The sequence below is a fragment of the Arvicola amphibius genome, chromosome 5, assembly GCF_903992535.2.
Source record: "Arvicola amphibius chromosome 5, mArvAmp1.2, whole genome shotgun sequence".
In the NCBI taxonomy this organism is placed as follows: Eukaryota; Metazoa; Chordata; class Mammalia; order Rodentia; family Cricetidae; genus Arvicola; species Arvicola amphibius.
This window is the reverse complement of record NC_052051.1, coordinates 133,489,008-133,511,681: the sequence shown is the minus strand read 5'-3', so window position 1 is coordinate 133,511,681 and position 22,674 is coordinate 133,489,008. Positions and strand designations below refer to the sequence as shown.

Genomic DNA, 22,674 nt, shown 5'->3' with positions numbered 1-22,674 from the left:
TCCACTTTGGATTTCTTTTTTGATACAGGGTGTTATATACAGTGAGAGAAACCTTTGTGGTGAGTGGGTGGGTCCAAACCATGTCATGTGACAAATACACCATACAGGTAGAGCTTGAGTGTGGAGTTTATTGAGAAGAAGGTAGAGGAAAGGGAAGGGAGAGAGCAAGACGCGAGGGGGGGAGACAGAAGGAGAGGGAGAGAGACAGGAAAGAGAGAGACAGAAAGTTGCCTCTTCAGAGAAAAGGGCAGAAAGAAAGACAGTGGGAGTAGACAGAATCTTCTAAAGCCTGTCAGGCCCTGTGCTGCTAGTCAGAAAATGGATGTTGCACTAAGACCTGCCTTTAACCACCATAAAGGACCCCGAGGTGACTGTCTAGGTAGCCAGCTAAGTATTTTTATTATTATTTTGTTAATTATATGTCAGTGGGGATTTGTGCCAATTGGTTTTCACCGCTATAACAAAATACCTGAGACAAACTAACTTAAAGGAGGAAAAGCTTCTTTGGGGCTTACGGTTCCTGTGGTATTCATTTACTAGAACCATGGTCCACTGACTCTTGCTTTTGGGCCTGTTGCTGGACAGAACCCCATGGCTGGGAGTGTGCCCTAGGGCAAAAGCTCTTAAGTCATGGCAGCTGGGAAGCAAAGAGAGAGAGAAAGAAGCTGGAGCCTAACTTACCCTCCAAAGGCCTTACTCCATTGACCCGCCTCCCTTCCACTTCATCTGCCTTCTAGAGGTTTCTCCCCACAAGCTTCAGGTCACTCCGTTAACATAGGAGCCTTTGAGGGAAGCTTAATACCTAACCTAGCAATATCGCCCAATGCCAGGCCATGTTAGCGTGTCAATTGTTCTTTATAACCCCACGGAGCCCAAATAAGTATGAATTCTATCAATATTTGTACAATCGCTTCCCATTTGAGGTTATCAACAATATTCAGTGCTATTAATAATGCTATCCCAAACCTAACATTGCTATGGGATGATTCTTTTTTGTGTGTGTGTGTGTGTTTCGAGACAGGGTTTCTCTGCAGCTTTAGAGCCTGTCCTGGAGCTAGCTCTTGTAGATCAGGCTGGTCTCGAACTCACAGAGATCCGCCTGCCTCTGCCTCCCAAGTGCTGGGATTAAAGGCGTGCGCCACCACCGCCCGGCTGGGATGATTCTTTGATACGATGTGAATATCCTCTCATTGACTGAAAATAAACTCTGAATTGGCCTATGGCTAGGCAGAATACAGCTAGGCAAGAAAGCCAGAGAGACAGGGAGGAGAAGGGCGGAGTCAGAGAGAGATGAGATCCAGCCTCCAGGTGAGCAAGATGTACTAGAGGACAGGTAAAGCCAGGAAGCCATGTGGCAAAGTGTAGATTAATGAAAATGGTTAATTTAAGTTGTAAGAGCTAGTGAGTAATAAGCCTGAGGCATAGGCTAAATATTTTGTAATTAATATTAAGTCTTTAAGCGATTATTTAAAAACAGCTGCGGGATGGAATGGGACAGAGAAACATCCATTTACAGAAACTACTGAGACATAAATTCTGGCTCATTACCATTTTCCTTTATCCTTAGAAATAAAATTTCTGAGTCAATTCTTCACATGCACTAAAAGGTCTGACAGACAGACCAGGACCTTGAGAAGGTTGCAGCCATCTTGACTCCCATTCGCAGTGCCTGTAGAGCTGTGCTTTCTAACTTAGAGTCATGGGAATACAGTTCATTCTTATTTTACATTCTCCCAAATCAGTAACAATTTTGAGATATATTCTTCAACGCTTATTCAACATCTACATTCTTCATCAAGTCTCTTATGTTTTATGCTAGCTGACATTTTATTCCATCTGCATGAAGTATAAACTGACTTGGTTTTGCACACTTTGTTTTAGATACTTTTAGGCCTCTTAAATTGAGAGAAATAAAAATTTCCCTTATATCTACCCAAATAAGTGCTTTTCCAAAAATCTTCCCTTTTTTTTCCTCCCTGAAGAAAGGAGTTTGCTTTTAGCACATTTTAGTTTGATCTTAAAAAATTAAAAAATATAAAAAAACTCTGCTTTAGCATTTCCTGTGGGCAAAGCTTCCTGACTGTTTATAAGACACCGTAGCTGAAACTGTACTTCACCTTCATTCCTAGAAAACTCTCTCACTGGGCATGGTGTTCTGATTTGACACTTAGAGTGTTTAAAATATAACGATCTTCCAGCTTCATCTGGCCTTCTTAGTTTTGATAAATGAGACACATTTTTGCTATTATTATTTCATCTGACCAATATAAATTTCTTGAGATATTTTCTTGTTGCCTAGCATCCAGTAATTTGATAAATAGTAGAGATTCGAAATCACTAGATACTAAATAGATTCTACCCTCTCTTCCTCTCCCTCTACCCTCTCTCATAGAAGCTTCCACCCATCTCTCTATATATAAATACATGAAGACATATTTACATTCATAACAAAAGTTGCCTGAGACATTTTCCTGAAAGTCTGTATTTATGCAGTATAACTGAATAATTTTAATGCAATTATCTCTTTGTACACTATAAGGGGGATGCCCTATTTATTTTCTCCTAGTGTACAGCACTTTAAAAACGTTAGCCCTTCTTGGTGTTTGCTTTTGCTCCAAGCAAACTTGTCCATTCATGTGATCATGATTCCCACTGCTTTGCTCAGTCAGGAATAAGACTGTCTGCTCGTGGATGTTTTCCACCAGCAACAGGAATGCAGAAGCATCCGATGCAACATTCTGTGATTTACTGTCCTGATTTCACACGGCTCTGCCTAGGTTTTCATATGTGTTTACTGCATACTTGGCTTATTTTGCCTGTGAAGTATTTCAACTGTGTAATGCCATTTCTCTTTTCTCCCACCGTTTCTTTGAACACATGATCTCATCTGCTGTGTTTCCCAGCAACTTCTCACAAAGCTCTACCCACTTGTGACACTTTCTATTCCTGCTCCATTTCTGGAATGCATTGTTCTCTTCCAAACATCTGCCCATAACATCTGTGGATTTGGCAAATTGGAGTAGCGGTACAGGGTGCTATAAAAATGTGTTGTTTATTATGGTTCAGTCTCCCTGGCTTTTAAGGAGTTAGAAATTAGTGGAAACATGCTAACACAGTGTTATTCTTAAAGGACAACTGCAAACTGCAAAGCACATACCCCAAGCAAAACCTTTATGGTAAAGGCAAGTACTAATGTGAGCATTAATATAGGCTCATATATTCACTTAACATTTTAAATAAATGAAATCCATCCATTTCATTCATATATTGGTATGCGGGATTTCTTGGACAACATAAATAGTCAAACTTTCTTTTTGGAGAGCTAGGTTAACAGGTTCAGGGTCATCTGGTTGGACCTATCCCACTTCTTAATCTTGTTCTATAAGGTCTTCTAATTTAATGGGTTTTCTGCTGTTATTACAAGATGCATGAAGTTGGGTGGGTACTTACACACACACAAAAATGTTTACTTAGCTAACATTTTGAGAGGCTGAAAGTGATCTACAGATCACGTGGCCATATCTGTTTGCCTTCTAGTGAGGTCCCCTTAGGCTGTGTGACAACTGTGGCAACAAGAATAGGCATGCTCAGGAGAAGCCAAGCATTCTCTCAGGAATGATCTGGAGTGTGAGGGAACTAAGTTCTCACTAATCCTTTCCAAAGATGGCCACCCCAATGACTGAAATCTTTTCCAGGAGACTGTGCCTCTGAAACATTCTATCACCTCAACATTGTACACTGGTGTTGTGCAATATTAGTTGAAGATGTGTTACATTTGTTTACCCTGTGAAACATTTGTTTAATGATGCAAAGATATGTTGATTTCTTTTATGTCGCATTTATTTAACTCTGTGAAGCTGTGTTACTTTGCCTGTCTGAAACACCTGATTGGTATAATTAGAGAGCCTAACGGCCAATAGTGAAGTGGAAGAAAGGATAGGCAGGGTTGGCAGGCAGAGAGAATAATAGGCGGAGAAATCTGTGAGGAAAAAATATCAAGGAAGAAGAAAAAACTCCAGGGGCCAGCCACCCAGCTATACAGCAAATCACAGAGAAATAAATTTTTTAAAAAAGGTACAGAAATAGAGAAAGATAAAGTCCAGAGGCAAAAGATAGATGGAATAATTTAAGAAAAGCTGGCTAGAAATAAGCCAAGCTAAGGCCAGGCATTCATAAGTAAGAATAAAACTCCGTGTGTGATTTATTTCGGAGCTGGGTGGCGGGCTCCCTAAGAGCAAAGAACAAAGAGTAAAAGAGCAGACAGTGGAAAATAAGCAGTAATACACTGGAAACCAAGTGTCCAGCACAGGCAGCTTGGAGATTACACACTTGAACCACAATCAGTCCTTGCCACTTTCCCCCGGAAGATACTTCACCTTACTGAGGGATGTTTTGTGGTTCTAGAGTAAAGGCAACACTGGGCCCAAGTGCCCCAGCGTAAGGCCAGCACACTGCTCCCCACACTGTCCGTGGTGCCCTGTGTTTCAGGGAATGCCTCACGTTCCTGTTCAGACGGACTGCTCTTTCTGTCTTTGATCTTGGTGGCAATTCCAGAGCTCTGTTCTAGTCCAGCTGTTCTGAATATTGCTCTTGAGGTTCCTTTGACTCTTCGAAAAGTTATCGCTAATCTTCCATTTCTACAGCTGCCCAACAATTCTAAGGATGTGGATTCACCTGTTTCCCTGCTCTGTCCTTTTATATTTTCACATTTGTTCCTCTCTTTAGCGTGTTTTTAAGAGAAAGGAGATATGAGTACATGTATGTATGTCAGGTTCCTTTTATTGGAGTTTACACTTAAAATCAACACAACAAAGACACAAATCACCGTGCTAGAGAGAGGGCCCTGTGGATGAGAGCACTGGCTATTTTCCAGAAGACTTGGGGTTCAGTTCTACCCACTTGGCAGCTCACAACTCTATAACCCCAGTGCTGAGGAATCTGATGCCTTCTTCTAGGCTCTGTGGGCAGCGGGCACAAACATGGTGCACAGACATACATGCAGGCAAAACACCCCCACACACAACTTAATTAAAAAAACACCTAAGTCACATATTATTAAAGATAATTTTATTGAGTTACAAGATAGAGTACATAAAAATAAGCTGAGTAAAAATTTTACTGTTCATTGAAAACTAGAATCTTCACATATTAGAAAGTATTTTAAGTGGCTAAACTGTTAACTACTTATGTATTATTTAAAATCTTCACTATTAAGGCAAGTATTTAGTTACGCACTGAACCTTCAAATTTTAAAAAAAAACAGTCAGCTAAAGTTCATACCAGATGAAGCAAATTTAAGTCTTATTAAACTCAAGGAATGTTTGCCAGTGAAGGAAACACAACTTCCCCATCTCTGCAGAGGAAATCACCACATCTCCTACAGTCTCAGAGTCATGTGCTAACACTATGCCCTGTTTGGTTTTACTTCCTAAACGTACCCAGGAAACACTGCACTTTGAATTGTAATCTCCCCCTGGGCCCATTCTATGCAGTAAGCCCCTTTCTGGAGATGCTGAGCAGCAGTTGTGAGCAGCATCTCACCTTAGCCGCATGGCCATGGACAGGCTGAACATCACATCCCTCCCGGCTCATGGTGCTGAGAAGGATGGCCTTGAAAGCGTAGGCATAGCAAATGCATTCTTCACATACAATATTTCCAATTATGATGGATTTATGGAAGGAACCCTCCCTGACTGTCAATCAAGGAGCTCCTTTGTCCTCCTTCTTCTTTCCCAGGAAGGCATCAAAGTCCCATAAAAAAAAAAAAACGGTTTCAAAGTTTAAGCTCCTCTAACATTATCTGACTATAAATTTCTTCAGTCAATGGAACATAAGCTTTATTCAAGTTATCCATAAAGTAAAGTGGGTCAGAAATCTTCAGTGGATGAAATCCTTCTTCCACCAGTTGTACCTTCTGTAGCTTGAATGTCCCTGTTGTTGCCATTTTCTCCTAGGAAACAATTACAGAACTGAGTGGAACAAGTTATTAGTATGGTATGCACGGTAGCTGCTATGTATGAGTGCAGTGTTTAACAGTGTAGGCCATATCTCCTTATCATATTTTATATCTTTACATTTAGTATTAATTTAGCATTAGAAATAGAAAACTTTAATTCATCTGTAAACTTTATTGAAATACTAGCTTACTGAATGCATAATAATTATTAGTATAATCAGTAAACAAAGCATGTTTGAAAGACATAGACATACCTTAACTCATGACAATACCAACATAATATTATAAATATACAATGTTGTCATAAGAGAGTTATAAAAGACAAAATTTATGACGCACGTTTTCTCAGGAGGTTCTAGTAATTTGTGTCTCTGGAGTAGAACGAAAGGACGGAGTTAGTTTTATTCAGCCATACTGAGCGCTATCACATTCAGAAGTTCTGTTATGAGCAAAACTACCCTGTTAGGAATGTGACTTAAATTTTTCACAAAGAAGTTGCTTTATTCACATGGTCAAAAGTAAGTTTTAGTTCTGTATTTTCTAAGATTACTTATTGCTATAATTAATTTGTTATATATATTTTCTGAGACAGGGTCTCACTACATAGTCTTGAACTCACTATGTAGACCAGGTTGGTCTCAAACTCAAAGAGATCCACTTGCCTCTGTGGAGTTCTAGGATTAACGTGGGTGCCATCAAGTCCTGCTGCATAAATATTTTTAACATCTGTGTACGAAACTTTAAATGATATGCTTTCTGTTAATTGTAGCAAATGAAATAATAATCATTCCTGTAATAGTGAATGTTCTGTTTAGAAAATTAATGATATTAAAAGATTTTCTAAATGCTTGTGATGCTGAACTAGTCTAGAATAGTTCAATGATAAAATGTGGCTTCTGCTTCTGAGAGTAAATTTTAAGCTATGCCAGGAATAAAGGCTAAAATATTACTTTCTAAATCTGTGTTCTGTTTTGTGAAGATATATTTCTTGTGGGGTAACAGAGGGGGTAAAGGGAAGAGTGGGAGAGGCTATAAAAGGCCAAGGTAGCAATATTGGCTGCTTCCCTCCTTTGGAAGCTTCCATGGCACCTTCTAGTACCATAAAAGTTAATCCTCAGTGAGGAGCGTTTCAGGCCACGTGAAGCACAGATCCTCTGGCCACTGTGTCTCAAGTCATAAGGACTTATATCTTAGTGGTAACCAAAGGTTCTCTAACCGGACTTCAGAACTTTTCAATAACGAGAAGATCATGTCTTGTACTAGCAATGGATCCAACTACCCTAGAGAATACAGCTAGCTAATGAGGTCATGGATCTTGGAGGAGACCCTACAACCTCCATATTACTAAACCAGTGTAAATCCTAACTGTATTCTAAATATTTAGTAATACCCACAGATAACAAACATTTTTTTTTTGCAAAAAAATTTCTCAACAAAGAAAACTTTTTTTTTTTTTGCAAGAAATGAAGACTATTATAGAAAACTACAATTTCAACTGACATACCTAAAACACAACTCCTGCACCTCAGGTTCAAAAGAGACAGAAGAGTGAAAGAAGGAAAAGAATTTCTGCTGTGAGATTACATTTCCTAGAAATGCCAGGAAAGTTAAACTTACGACATCTCAACGACATGGCTGCCTAAGCAAGACTTGAACATGGTTGACACCAGCAGACATGCTAACACAGAAGAAGAAAACTCACAGGGTCTTCAACCTAGACTAAGATCTAGAGACAACTAAGGAATGCTGGGAATGGGATGAAATAATCTTCCTCAAGGAAGAACCCCGAATTGATTAACCAACACCAAATGGTCAGCCCTGAAATAATGTATGTACAAGTAAAACATTATATGACTGAGCAGGCTATATTTAGTATATTTATAAATATATATTATGGATTTATATATATATTATATATAAAGAGGGTATATAGAAGCTATATAAAAATGATGTATAGGAAGCACATGACATGTAAGTACACAAGTAATATGGGCAAATTGATTGTAAACTTTGATTGGTAGTGCCACATGTGCCTGTGTTAATGTGAATAAAATGTGTACAGGATATATATACATGTTAATACTAAAAACTAAATGATAGTCCTTAACTTCATCAATTCAAGTTCCAACTTCTTTTTCATAGTTATTTGCTTGTATAATTTCAGAGAATTTTTCTGAAAAATATCTGAAACAGTATATACATATATAATATGCAAATGAAATATAAATAAATTTAGATGATGTGCACCTTGGATAAGAAGTGGGTTGGCTATGAGTATTGATTTACAAATGCTCTAAAAATGAATGTAATTTTTGTTCCACTTATTACTTGATAGTAACATAACAAATATATTCTGTGAAAGTCTGTGTGTTATAATGCTAAAATGGAAAACTACTAAGTTTGGGAAACTGTATTTGAGCCACAGTATTAAATAACTAAGCAACTGAGTAACTGAGCAGGTAAAGTTATCAGTAGCTGAGTAATTTATTTTCAAGCCACTCTTTACTAGAAATCCAACAAAAACAGAGCCTTTATCCCAACATAAATGAGCTCAGGGTTTCCCACAATGCAAGAGGGAGAGGACCTAATCTAAGGACTCTACAAAGAGGAAACTTGCTTAAAGATAAATTGCTCCAGGTTCTGTATACATCCTGCAATCACTTTGATGTTGACCCGGCCAAACCTAATTTTAGGCAAATAGCTTCAACTATCTTCAGAAGATATGTGCAAGGTACAGTTTTGGTTTGCCACCCTCACTGAGTGCATCACACGGACCAGAGGTCCTTGCTGAAGGAGAACAGCTCCACAGGGAGGACAAAGACAAACCCAGCACTTCACCTTGCTTCCTTCTCACACAACTCCAAGTACAGCATTAAAGAGCATCAGCAATGTATCTTTCTGCTTCTTATTCTTAAAATTTACTAATACAAATAAAATCCACACATTATCTAAAGGAGACAGCAGTATTTTGCTATTGACCCACCTCTTGGTTCTGGTTCTTTATATTTAACAATAAAGTTTCAAGTTGTAAAATTACCTGAATTCTTAAAAACCGCGGGCAGGCATAAGCCGGTAGAGATGTTACAACTTGGTCGTACATTTTCTCTAAGTCTAAAGACTTGTTTGGTTTTAGAATAATAGAAGCCATCCCTGCTTTTCCTTCGTAACCTGGAAGAAGGGTTGGAATAAAATCAGTGTATTACTAGACGAATTTTCAAGATCAGTCTTGTCACACACTCTTTGCTACAGAGACACTGCGTCTATTCCAGAGGCAACAATGTGGCAACTGAGTCTGTGTCTTTCCCTGATGTATGATGTAATCACTAGAAGTAACTGAACAATAGGGAAGACCACATTTTGTCCTTGATTGTACTTCAGAAATGAAACTGGTAAGACAGTAAACAAAATAAATTATGTATGATTTGTATCCCATTGAGACAAATATTAAGAATAAAAATACTTATTTAGAGGTAACCGTAGCCCAGCAAAAACGTACATTTTAGTCACTAATGAAAAAAAAGAAGAAATAAAGGGAATATTTGAAGTTAAAAAAAAAAAAAAACAGAAATGGGTATTTTGACTAAGGCCACATTGCTTACCACCTGCTGTGCCGTCTGCAGACCTCAGAGGACTGATGCATTTCTCCCGTCCTCAGCTACAGTTTCAGAATCTGTCCCCTCTTCCTCTGCTGCATCCCTGGCCTCCCCTCCACCCCCAGCATTAGCAGGAAACACTGTCACTTGCATAAAAAGGACACACTTCTATCACAAGTGGTTTTTTTTTTTTTTTTTTTTTTTTTTTTTTTTTTTTTTTGCTTCAGCTGCTGTTTATTGACACTCAGGTGGGCACTATAGCAACAGGCCTGGAGATGCTGCACAGTAGAATGGGAGGTGGAGGGTGTGACTGTAGTGACCGCTGAGAAGTGCGCAAGGAGCAGTGGGGGAGGCCAGTCCGGCCCGGGGCCAGAGGTTATCATCTATACAGGAACCTGGGCCCCATGCCTTAAACCCCTACTCTTGCTGTCTCCTGACTCCAGGCCAGGGCTGGGAGTTCTCTGGGCAACTTTCTACAGGAGCAAAGTACACAGAGATGTTGCTGCCCCTTTGTGATAAAGCCAGAGGGTTTCCAATTCTGCATTCCTCTGTCACCCCTGGCTTGGGTAGGGCCATATGATAGACAGACAGCTGGGCTCTAGTTCATGTTTCAGCGACAGTAATTTTCCCGGCGTCCCAGCCCACCAGCGCCACACTCTGGCCCAGAGTGAGCACTACAAGCGTTGCTGGCCTAATGGATGGGATGGGGAAGGGGATGGGACAGGGGCTAGAAGAGGGGCTCCAGAGGGCCATCAAGGCACAGGCACTACACGCATGGTGTTGGTGAAGCCAGAGCCAGGGCGCCACCCAGTCAGCACAATGACCACATCTCCCTTCTTGAAGAAGCCTCGGGCCTTGCCAACATTCATGGCCAAATTCACACGGAGGTCTACATCCTCAGCCCAGGCGTCCTGCACTGCATCCTTACACAGCACAGGGAAGATGCCACGGTACAAATGGGCCTGGCGAGCTATCTGGGGATTGCGGGTCACGGCAATGATGGGCGCACGCGGGCGGTACCTGCACAAGTGGTATTATTTAACATTTAAACTAGAACGTGTTCCTGTCTAGTGGGATGCACCAACACATGTCAGAACAAGGAAACTGAGACAATTGAAAAGACTGGTTTCACGATTTCCAAGCAGTAAGTCCCTGGCCAGATTTTTCTGGCTCCTGCCTAAAAACATACAGAACGTAAAAGCTCATAAGTACCTCTCCTCTAATGTGTCCGTCAGGTTTCTTAACTTATCCAAGGGCATTGTTTGCCAAGGCAAGATGAGAACTTGTAAACTATTAATTTTCAGATGTAGAATTTAAAATATTGATTAAGAAAGCAATAAAACCTAAAGTGGACATGCACATTCTCTTCTACAAATCTCAAAGTCATCAACACCCCATACCCGGCACAGGCACACCATACACGTTTGCTTCCTGTATGAAGTCCAGCCTCCCGATTACGTCAGCAACCTCTGTGGTCGCAACATTTTCTCCTTTCCACCTAAAAGACAGACAGGTCTGAGTGAGAGAGTGTAAGTATTTGAAGAGCCGACTCCCGCTTGCAGTTTTTGTGACTTGAGTTTGGCTCTAGGAAGCACCTAGTGGCCAAAAATAACTAGTTGCCAAGCGAAAGCTGTGTATGTCTACAAAAGCATTTTGTTCAGAGTTCCGTAACAGCAGCAGCCGTGGTTTGGTTAAAATAACTTAGAGTTTTATTGGTATAAATTGTTCAGTGTTAAATATTTTAATAGAGTCATAAAATAAATCATGATAAGGAGGGTATATAGTACAAAATCACTACTTTGTGCAACAGTAAAAATTAAGTTTCAAACTTTATCTTTGGTAGTAGGAATTAAAAAAATTACTACACCTACCTCAGTATCTTAACCCACTTTAATCTCTAGGTATTGACTCCTTCAATTCTGTTATTTTAATGAACACAATTCTATAAGATGAGAATTTGACGTACTACTAATTTATTCCCTGTTTGTCTATTCATCAAGCCCTTGTTAAATACTTACTCTATACTCTTGACTAGTCTATAGTCATTGAATAACAGAGTAAAATAAACTTTTAGGTAGGCTAAGACAAGTTTTAGAAATTAGAAAATAAAATGTTACCACGAGGGAGCAGTCTCAGTTTCAAAATACTTTCATTACATCATAAATAATCTCAGGACTGGTGAGACAGCTCAATAAATGGAGACCCTTGTCATCAAACCAGAGTTCGGTCCCGTGAACAGACAAGGTGGGAGAAGAGGAACAACTGCCCAAAGCCACATGCATGTGTGTCATGTACTCTCCCTCCCCAATACTAAATAGAGAAATAAGAGATAATAAGAAATGAATGAATGAATGAATGAATTTAAGGCTCTTCTGTTTAATCCTAGCTCGCAACTCACACAGTACTTCTTTTTTACCCGAATAATAGCTTCTCACGTCGCTTCTGCTTTTGTATCCTACTGATTGGGTACAGACTACTAATTAGTTTTTAAAAACACTTATGGAGTTTGACATCAGGACTCATAGTTCGTTCTAGAAACGAATCCTGAGTGAACCTTTGAGCAGGAAATCATCATGGAAATGAAAGGACCCTGTGTGTCCTGAAATCACAGCAGTAGCGTCTCTGCTTTCCACAGAAGAGGGGTTCACAGGCACAGGGCCAGCTGGGCATCCAGTGCCATTCCTACCTGAAAGTGTCTCCAATACGGTCCCAAAAATAAAGGAAGTTCTCGTGATCTTGGACCATGAGGTCTCCTGTATTGAAGTAAACATCTCCCTTCTTAAAAACATCAAAAAGCAGCTTGCTTTTCGTGTGCCTGTAAGAGCCAGCGTAGCCAAAGAAAGGATTCTTCGTATTGACACGAGAGATGAGAAGTCCTGGTTCTCCTGCAAGAGATCAGCCATCGGATCTGACAGTTATCTTAACAGACAGTGCACATGTACCTAGTTATAGCAGACAGGCCCAGCTCCTGTAGGTTCTTATTTCCCTTGGTGTTTGTTTTCATCCCACTTAATGGCATTTATTCTTGATGCCTATGTCTAGAATATCCTTTCGCAGACAGCTTTGCAAAAATCAATGGCAAAAGAATTCTATGCAAAGGAAATGTGAATTTAATTTCTTTTATTAGTTGACAGACTAAAGGTAATGTCTCTTGGAACTGCACAGATTTTTTAACTCAGGTAATACTAAGAACAAGTAACTCAATATTTCTAACAAGCTGATAATAGCAGTACATATTAGGGACCATGCCTGCTCTGCAAATATAATTGCATTTAATTTGATTAACAATTGTTTGAAACTAGTATTAACAATTCTTATTTCATAGAAAAGCAAACAAACAAAAAGCGAATGTCCAGAGGAATGAAGTCAGCTGTCAACAACAGAAAAAGAAATGGATGTAGAACTCACAATGAAGCTTTTGCAATTCTGGATGAAAGAATCTGTAATGGAGGCTGACCCAGTTAACATAGTAGCCGAGTGTTTCGTCCTCTAGGGTGTTTTTTCGGGAAACACTTGACAGGGAAATGGAGGGCATTAGAGAGATCTCCCATCTCATGACACTTATGAGTGCCACTCACGCTTAGACACTTATCTGAAATCGTTACTCTAGTCAAAGCCCATTTAATCAAGGTTGTGCTTGATGGTCTGAAAGACAGGATTACATTTAGAGTATAGGAAAGCGGCTTTCACGGCAGCTGCCTCCAAGGCCACTGTTTACCTCCTGGATTAGCTGCAGAGGTGGGGTGAGTGTTCACAGGGCTCTTAGCAAGGGCTACACCTTACCTCTCTGGACAGATGCGCAGGCTCTGCTCCCACAGAGCCCCACTGATTCTTTCTCATCCGTTCCATCCCTGCTAGCACCACCCCTATGACATCATCGCCACAGTCCTATGGCACACTTTATCCTAGCACCACTGTTTGTAGAGCACAGCCCATCTATCCACCCCATTCTCATCACAAACTTCTGAGAAAGGTCTTGGCTATGTTTTGATTTTACCAATGCAGAAAGGGAGGCAGACAGAGCCCAATGTCATACAGCCATAGAAGTCATACACATAGACGTTGGGGTATGCATTTTAGGACTAGGTCCACATTCCTCCAAAGCCTCATATATATTGTATAATCTGTCAAGCTACAATTAATATTCCAGAATTAAAATACTCTTATCTTCCTCACAATTTGCATAATGAAGGCACAAGGCTGCAATGCAAAATAAAATGCAATAGCTCATCATGAGGATTCTAAAGTGGAGCTGGGCAGTAGTTTTAGAAATGCTGAAATTACATAAACATGATTCCAAGGCTCAAGTTTGAGTTTCCGATCTCATGGTGATTCTGAGCAAACATGTTATAAAGGACCTCAAGTTCTCCAAATCTTCCAAAGTTGATCTTTTTCTCTTGAGCAGTGTCTGGAGTTGAATTAAAAATTTTGAAAATGTTTATTTTAATTTGTGTGTGTGTGTGTGTGTGTGTGTGTGTGTGTGTACCAGTGCAATTGAGTGCAGATGCCCTCACAATCCAAAGACTCAGATCTCCAGGAACTGGAGTTAGATAGTTGTGAGCTGCCTGACATGATGGCTGGGAATTGAACTCAGGTCCTTTGTAAGAGCAACACCTCTGTCTGTGTCACCCCTTCAGCCACCAAGACACTGATCTGATATACAGAGGCTTGGGAGATTACTTTTTAAATAAATAATACTTTCTTTTGCAATATCTCCAGTACCAATAAGAGAAACAGGACAACAAGAACAACAGCAAAGCAGGTTTACAACTTGCCTTATCACACTGAAGTCAAGATTTAGGAAGTCACCTCTCGCGTAGTGCGAGGCAGCATGAGGCCTCATACTGGAATTCAGGTCATATTTACGTGGATAGTATCTCTAACGAATGCTAAGTGCACATCTAGATAGTCTATTTTCAATGTTGATATAGAGGTAATTGAGATCTTTGTTTTCATCCAAATTTCTAAACTGAAACTTTTCTATAGTTTACCTTGGGAGAGGAGTAAAATGGAGAAGGGAAGAAGACAAGAAGCCACGAAGATTTATTCACAACAGTTAATTGTCAACATGAGGCTCATGAAATAAATAATGTCACCTCTGACTTACATAAGAAGGAAATGAGTCTTGGATCCACTTATCTGACCAGAGTTTCATGTTTTCTAAGTGTCAAAACCCAAATTTAAGTCAAAGGTGGCCTGACTTCTTCTTGTATTTAGGACAACAAATTAATATTATTGGTGATATGTGATGCAGACATTTGCCGTGATTACTGTTGGGGAATACTGATCACACCGTGAACCCCGAGTTTGCATTTACATTGGCTAAATACAGTTAACCTTGGATCAGGAGGCTGAGTTAGCAACTAGTTGACAGAAATCATAGAGCATCAGAAGGCATCTGGGAGACAGAGAGGCACAGGAAGTAGTAGGGAGGGAGCTGGAGTGGTACAGCTTTTTCTAGTTCGGTGGAGTGGAAGACAGCAAGGAGAGAGGGTTAGCTAGTTGATACTCCTCCACCTCTCTGAGCTGGCAGGTTTTCACCCCAGCCTTTGAATCTCGAGTCTTATTTATAAAGAGAATGATAGAGATTTAGTTAAAGCTGCCTTTAGTGGCAGTGACAGGGCCTATGCCTGTGGGAGCAGAATTCCCACCAGGGGGCAGTCTGAGCAGCTGGGCTGCCGCTAGAGATGCAGGTCCATAACTGCAAAGTGGCAATTGCTGGCTGAACTAGCATTAGGTTAAGGCATGGTCCCTGTGCCAAAATTAAAGCAACAGATTACAAAATAGATATGTACATATAGATAAATAAAAGCCAAAGAGATGCCGCTTAATAAGTTAACAATTGGTCACTTAAATGACCTAAATAGGGCTCAACATCCAGCAGTTAAACCAGTCCACCTGAATTACAATCCAGGGTATATCGCATTCTGTACTGTGGTTCTTCCTTTCCTGCACTCAGCACCAGTTATGTGTGGATTTAGGCTCTTTGATTAAAAGGGCATCTTCATAATCAGTCTTACCTTTTCTCACACGGTGGCACCAGCCTTGTTCATTCCTCATTGGTTCATCCTTTTGAAAGTCATACTTTATCAACTCAAAAGCAAAAAAGAGCTGCGAACCCAAAACAAAGCAAAAACACATGAACATTTGGCTGTTTGTGCAACCACAGGAACTGCCAGTAGACTCTATGGTCAAGTGAAACAAGGAAATTTAACTCACAAAAAAAAGAAAAAAAGAAACAGAGATTTGCAAACCAAACTGGAAGGCAATGCAGGCCTCCCTACTTGGGATTCATTTTGTCTCCTTTCTGCTTTGTTTCACCTTAGCACTGCTAGTTTTTGCCCACGAGGGAATGAAAACAAGCGACAGAAGATACCCAGTCCTGGTTTCCTCATTCCTCTAACCACAGGCAGGAGGACCTGTTTAGGAGTCCTCAAAAACATCTTCTCTAAAGGGAAGTTATAAACAGAACTAAGATACGAGCTCTGAATTATCAGGATGTTTGTTGGTGGTGTTCTCCTCAAAGCCTCCAGAAAAGTGACCAACTGCCTAAGTACTAGAATAACTTAACAACTGTTTGGCTTTCCTCTCAGCCTTTCAAGTTAATTCCTCTAGACTAACTTGTAGGAGTCTTCCCATCTTTGTGGCGTGAGAAGATGTGTCGAGTAGAAGGTCCTATTCACTTAAAAACCAGGCGAACTGGCCGGGCGGTGGTGGCGCACACCCTTAATCCCAGCACTCGGGAGGCAGAGGCAGATCTCTGAGTTCGAGGCCAGCCTGGTCTACAAGAGCTAGTTCCAGGACAGGCTCTAGAAACTATAGGGAAACCCTGTCTCGAAAAAAAAAAAAAAAAACAACAAAAAAAAACCCAGGTGAACTGAATGCCCATCTCCTTCATCTTCAGAGAGTCCCGGCTGCCCCACCCTATAATGGCTAAGTCACAGTGTCTTGCTGACACATGCTTTCTATCAAGACTGACCTGACAGTGAACTAAAAATTGTTCAGTCCAGCTGCCCCATGTTATTGGTCCTTTAAACATGTAACCTTATTAAATGGAACTAGCAAACAGATTTAACATGGAGGTGATGAAATGAAGTAAGATAAAATTCCAAGAGCAGATATATGAGGAGGGAGAAAAGGAGGTAAAGATTAAAAAATGCACAACAAGAACAAGTAAATTTAAAAAAAATAAATAGAAGCTGGGCAGTAGTGGCACACACCTTTATTCCCAGGACTCAGGAGGCAGAGGCAGGTGGATCTCTGTGAGTTCGAGGCCAGGCTGGTCTACAAGAGTTAGTTCCAGGATAGGCTCCAAAGCTACAGAGAAACCCTATCTTGAAAAACAAACAACAACACAAAATAGCATCACTAAGATAAATATGATATTAATATCTAAGTATAAATAAAAGCATATGTGGTGTTTAATCTTAGCAAAAAAAAATTTTTTTTGGTTTTTTGAGACAGGGTTTCTCTCAGCTTTAGAGCCTGTCCTGGAGCTAGCTCTTGTAGACCAGGCTGGTCTCAAACTCACAGAGATCCGCCTGCCTCTGCCTCCCAAGTACTGGGATTAAAGGCGTGCGCCACCACCGCCCAGCTATCTTAGTAAAAAAATAACATGTAATCAGATCCACAATTCTCCATCCAGTAGTTTTTATAAATTATAGTTATTTACTGTGAATGTGTGTGTTTGTATATGTGTATGGGTACATGTGTGCCATTATGTGGTGTGTGTGTGTGTGTGTGTGTGTGTGTGTCAGGGGACAACTTTTGGGGGTTGTTTTTTTTTTCTCTCTTCCATCTGATGCCCAGGATAGACACTTTTATCTAATGAGTCATCTCACCACCTCCAAATTCATCATTTTAATTCAGTTTAAATGATAGATTCTAAGGTCAATTAAGCACTTATTGTAAGCCAAATACAGTGCTAAAATCTGAGAACTCTTAAGAGCTCTCTTTTAAGTGTGGGGACACTGTGTGTGGGGGTGACCAATGTCATCCCATTTGAAGACTAGGGCCAATCCAAGAGGTTGCCACGAAAATATACCGTTCTTCTTTACATAAAGATCAACGAACATTTATATCATGCTGGCATTTGTCACTTCGATAACATGGTATTGTTACACTTGCCTACAGCTGGTGGAAAGATTCCAGACATTCAGTCTAGCCTACATGCAACAGGAGAAAAGAGCCCTTCCCATCACTCATCCTTCTCTCCCTTATTTCATATTGTGAAACACTTTCCCCACCACTTCTGATACCAGCTTTGCTGTTATTTCTTTCCAATTAATTTGGTAACAGTGTACACTGGTGAGAATCATTTCAGAATGAGTTATACTCTAAGTGCATCTGTTATGAAATGAATAGGAATTGGTGGCAGATCTTCGGAAAGCAGGCAGCATCAAAGCATCAGTGTTCAGCTAGAAGTGGCTCCCTTCTCTGTCTTTGAGGCTCCGGTGAGATTACAGCAATGGCTATGCTATAGTAATGCAAATAAAATAGTCACTGCACTTTAAAGTCTCACATCAAGTCATCGGCATGTGTCTCTGTGTGCATGTGCAGATCACAGCTGCGTGAGGCCCTGCTCACAACAATATTGCTGAGTGTTTCCCTCCAAATGATTACATGATTGTACAATGGCTCTGGAAGTCCCTGCTATACCTACATGCCTTTCTAAATACAGATGCATAAATACCTATATTGTTAAGAGACCCAAAAGTCATTTTCTCAATTAATACATGAGGACCCCTTTACCCAGAGAAAAGTGCCCCGGTTATGAAGTCCAACAGCAGCAGAGATGACACTGGAACTTGGTTATCTGTCTCTGTGTCTGAGAAGTTTGCCTTGGAAATGATGTCTGGTTTCACCCTCAACTTCTTACTCATTGTCTCCAGGAGCTTGCAATGTTGTTCTTGTTACAAATGCACTCATCTGTCTCAGATGTTTAGGCCAACCAGATAGTAGCAATGGTGTTTTTAAATGGTGTCTCTAAGCCATGCCAAAAACATGTAGGGTCACACAGCTGCTGTATCCCAAGGGCAGAAGGAAATGGAGGTCAGTCTTGTGGACTGGAGAGCTGTTCTGAGTCTAGAAGAGAAGACACAAAGACTTGCCCTTGATACTCTCCTGGGTTCCGCCCGTGAGAGGTTCCGTTGGCTGGATTTAGACTGCCCTTTAGTTGTGATAAACTGTCGCCTGGAGTGTATCAGCTTCCAGCCAGCTGATTCCTTCTCAGCTTCAATCCCAAGGGTGGTCCTGGAGGCTCTTGGAATTGCTGGTGATGTCAGAAATGCATGAAATCTCATGGCGAATATGCTCTGACTTTGCATTTGGTGAACTTTGCTTATGGTGGAGAAATGATTACATTTAAGATGATTAAACAGCTTGTAAAAATGTTAGGAAACAGACTTTTTAACAACCCCACATTTTATCTTCATTAGTATATCCTTGGGTTTACTGCTATGGAAGAAAGACCACCTAAACTTCCTCTCTGCTATCTCCTGTATATGCTGGCAATGCATACATTTTATATTTTCAGATTTTGTTTTCATTCCATACAGAGGCATAAAGTGGATCTGTTTAATTTTCTGTGTTTAAACTGATTTCATACTGGCCATCAAACTTTGTAAATTGAAGGTGCCATCTTCTAAGTTTTGTTTTATTTTCAGACTTACCAGATGTTTCCATTCGATCCATTTTCTCAGAGAAGTACAATATTCTTATAGCACACATGTATTTTATTCTCTATTTGTGTGTAAAACTTTCAGAAAACTCCTCTGTTGGTCTTATACTGGGAGAGCAATTTAACCTATACTAAAATCCCCAGATGAAGGTATTTCTTTTTTTGGTCTGGCCTTTGGCATTCTGTTTGCATATTTGAGAGCTTCCTATGCCATGTTCTGTTGTCAACCAAGCTATGTTTTGTACATCCCATGATTTTTTTAATGCCTCAGCATCACCTGGTTCTTTACATTTTGTTCATTCATTTCACTGGTATCTCTTCTCTTCTCTGTTATTCTGTACCACACTTCATTTCCTAAAACAGCCCTCTTTGGCTAAAGAGTCAATCTTCACGAGCATTTTCTTCTAGCACAGTTAAGAGAATTATTTTTAGTATGGTTATAATCATTTTTAGTATAACTATACTAATTACTAATAATATAGTTGAAAGAATTCTCTTTCTCCGTGACCAGTTCTTTTCTGCAAGAACAGTTAAGCACGTGCCAGAACTGTCTACATTTAAGAGTTATCTTTTTACTTGTGTGCACACATCTTTAATAGTGTTCACCTTCTCTCCAACAATGTTTACAATCTGTTTTGTTTTTAAACTTTTTATGTGATATTAATTTCTATTACATGTTTATTTTCTTCATTTATTTCTTTGAGATGAGCTTGTTTCATTTTCAAATCTTTTGTTGATCTATGTTGCCCCTGAGACCTCCTCCTATCAGAGCTCTGATTTATTTAAAGAGAAAAATGTTATGATTTTTTTTCCTGAGTTGATGGAAAAATATTTGTGTAGGCATTTCTTGGTCTCTTTGAAGCATTTATTATTTTGATGTGATTTGTATTTCATCAGCTCCCTTGTGTCTATACTTATTGCTTCCTTTGTTTCAAGGCTTCTGCCTTCCATAGATTTCATGTTTAGTCTTTATAAATTATTTCTCCAAAAGTATAAGTTGTCATCAGTGTTTTTGATCTTGGCCATTCTTACAGGTGGAAGATGGAATCTCAGAGTTGTTTTGATTTGCATTTCTCTGATGTCTAAGGATGTTGAGCATTTCCTTAAGTGTCTTTCAGAAGACATGAGTGTCTCTCAACTCTGTTGAGAGTTCTCTGTTTAGGTCTGTACTCCTTTTTTTATTGGGTTATTTGTTCTTTTGATGACCTATTTCTTGCGTTCTTTGTATATTTTGGAGATAAGACCTCTGTCTGATGTGGGGTTGTGCTCAACTATGTTCATAGTAGCATTGTTTGTCATAGCCAGGACCTGGAAACAACCTAAATGCCCCGCGACCCAAGAATGGATAAGGAAAATGTGGTACATTTACACAATGGAGTACTATACAGCAGAAAAAAATAAGGACACCTTGAAATTTGCAAGCAAATGGATGGATCTAGAAAACATCATATTGAGTGAGGTAACCCAGACCCTGAAAAATAAATATAATATGTACTTACTCATAAGTGATTTTTAAACATAAAGTGAAGAAAACCAGCCTACAAATCACAATCCCAGAGAACCTAGACAACAATGAGGACCCTAAGAGAGACATACATGGATCTAATCTACATGGGAAGTAAAAAAAGACAAGATTTCCTGAATCAATTGGGAGCCTGGGGACCATGGGAGATGGTTAAAGGGGATAGGGGAGAAAGGGAGGGGAGCAGAGAAAAATGTATAACTCAATAAAATCAATAAAAAAGGAAAAAATGCAAGTCCACTAAAGCTATTGTACTGAGTGTCTTTTAGGCTGCATGTATAGGGTATTTGTGAAGAAGGTAAACTTATATATGCAGACTAGTGTTCCATTCCCCCAAATCAAATATTATATACATATATGTAAGGACTCTAAAATCTCAACAGCTTCAAAATATGAAATCCTGTCACTGAAAAGCATTTTAAATAAAATATACTAGATCTGTAACAACAACAGCAACAAAATTATGTCTTCAGATTAGCATTGGAAAAAGTGATAGCTGCTCATAACCTTGAGTTTGTTTCACACATATATTGTTTACAGACTTACATTTTGTTTACATTGGGCAAATTTATTGGATGCCATCTCTTCAAAGAGCGTGGATTACAGTTATAAGCATATTGCAGTTAGAGAAATTTCTCCTTCACTCATAACATTATCTCTCTAGTTGGAAGCTGATTCCCCTCAAAACAGTAAGCTCACAAGGTTTTCTTTTGTATGTTTGTTTGTTTTGAGAGAAGGACTCTCTATAGGACTCTGACCATCCTGAAACTCCCTATGTAGAGCAGGCTGCCCTCAAAATCACAGAGATCTGCCTGCCTCTGTGCCCAAATGCTGAGATTAAAGGCAAGTGCCAACATGCCTGGAAAGGTTTGAAGTTTTAAGAGAAATACTGAAAAATCTCCTTGCCTACTTATGTAACAAACATTGATGTTTTTTATTACTTGTACTATAAGCAGACAGCATGTACCCGAAATGGTAAAAAGGCAGGGTAGAACCCATATAGTCCAGAATAACTTTAAAAACGCTATGACAAACTGAACTAAAATGAATTGAAAAATCAGTATTTCTCAAAAACAAATGGAGACAATGTGATGTCTTGTATTACTGAAATCACGGAGGTCTCTCAGGAGGAAATAAGAATTAAGCTGAGCAAGCAATGTAAAACACAAGTCATCTTTATTACATGCTTGGGGTCTTCATATGGTCGCAATTCTTTCTTAATTTCCTAACTGGTCTGGTAATTCCTTTTAATGTTTCCCAAGTGCTTGAAAAGAAAGGGTATTGTACATTTAATAGATACAGGCCCCACAAATACCACTTAGTTTATGCAGCTTGTTTATTGCATTATTCAATTTCCTACATCATTGCAATTTTGTTTATTTCTCCTTGAGGTGTTTTTAAAAACAAATTTTAAGGTTGTTTTAACAAAAAATTTACCTTTCTTAAGAATTTTTAAAATTATCTTTATTTCTGTGAATGTGTATGTGTACGTGTTTGGGAGTGATTGTCCTGGGTGTGCAGGAGTCCGAAGCGGCCAGGAGAGGGCATCCGTGAGCAACCACCAGGAGCTAACTCACATTCTGTGTCCTAACCTTTCTTGCAGCTCTCCAAACCTTGCTTTACTTTTCATTCTTAAAAAAATATATTATTGCTCTGTACTAGGAGCTTTTATAACTCACATGGTATAAATGATCAGAGGTAAGGAATAGTGGGAGAAAAAGACTCAAGAGGAAAGAAAAGAGACTTGCCCAGGACTTGTGCTTTACTCTTAAACATTGAACTTGAAAACTCAGCAAAAGTAAACCGTCATCCTCCTGCTGCGAAGGGAGCTCAAGGCAGATGACTGGAGTCTGCAGAACCCACAGCATTCGGCTCACCCACAGCACCTTTGCAGATGCTTACCCGAGCTTCAAAATCGTGATTA

At 39.7% G+C, this 22,674-nt stretch overlaps 1 protein-coding gene across 1 annotated transcript in view; it reads right to left on the bottom strand.

Annotated features, from left to right (window-relative positions):
• Positions 1-5,146: 5,146 nt before the first annotated feature.
• Positions 5,147-22,674, bottom strand: part of Slc27a6 (solute carrier family 27 member 6) — a 42,736-nt gene continuing 25,208 nt past the window's right edge. The window contains exons 7-11 of the mRNA XM_038330848.1: positions 15,570-15,660; positions 12,236-12,434; positions 10,950-11,047; positions 8,994-9,124; positions 5,147-5,950 (exon numbers count right to left, since the gene is read on the bottom strand). Of these exons, the coding sequence (XP_038186776.1) occupies positions 5,774-5,950; positions 8,994-9,124; positions 10,950-11,047; positions 12,236-12,434; positions 15,570-15,660 (696 nt within the window). The 3' untranslated portion in view covers positions 5,147-5,773. The remainder of the gene's footprint in view (positions 5,951-8,993; positions 9,125-10,949; positions 11,048-12,235; positions 12,435-15,569; positions 15,661-22,674) is intronic.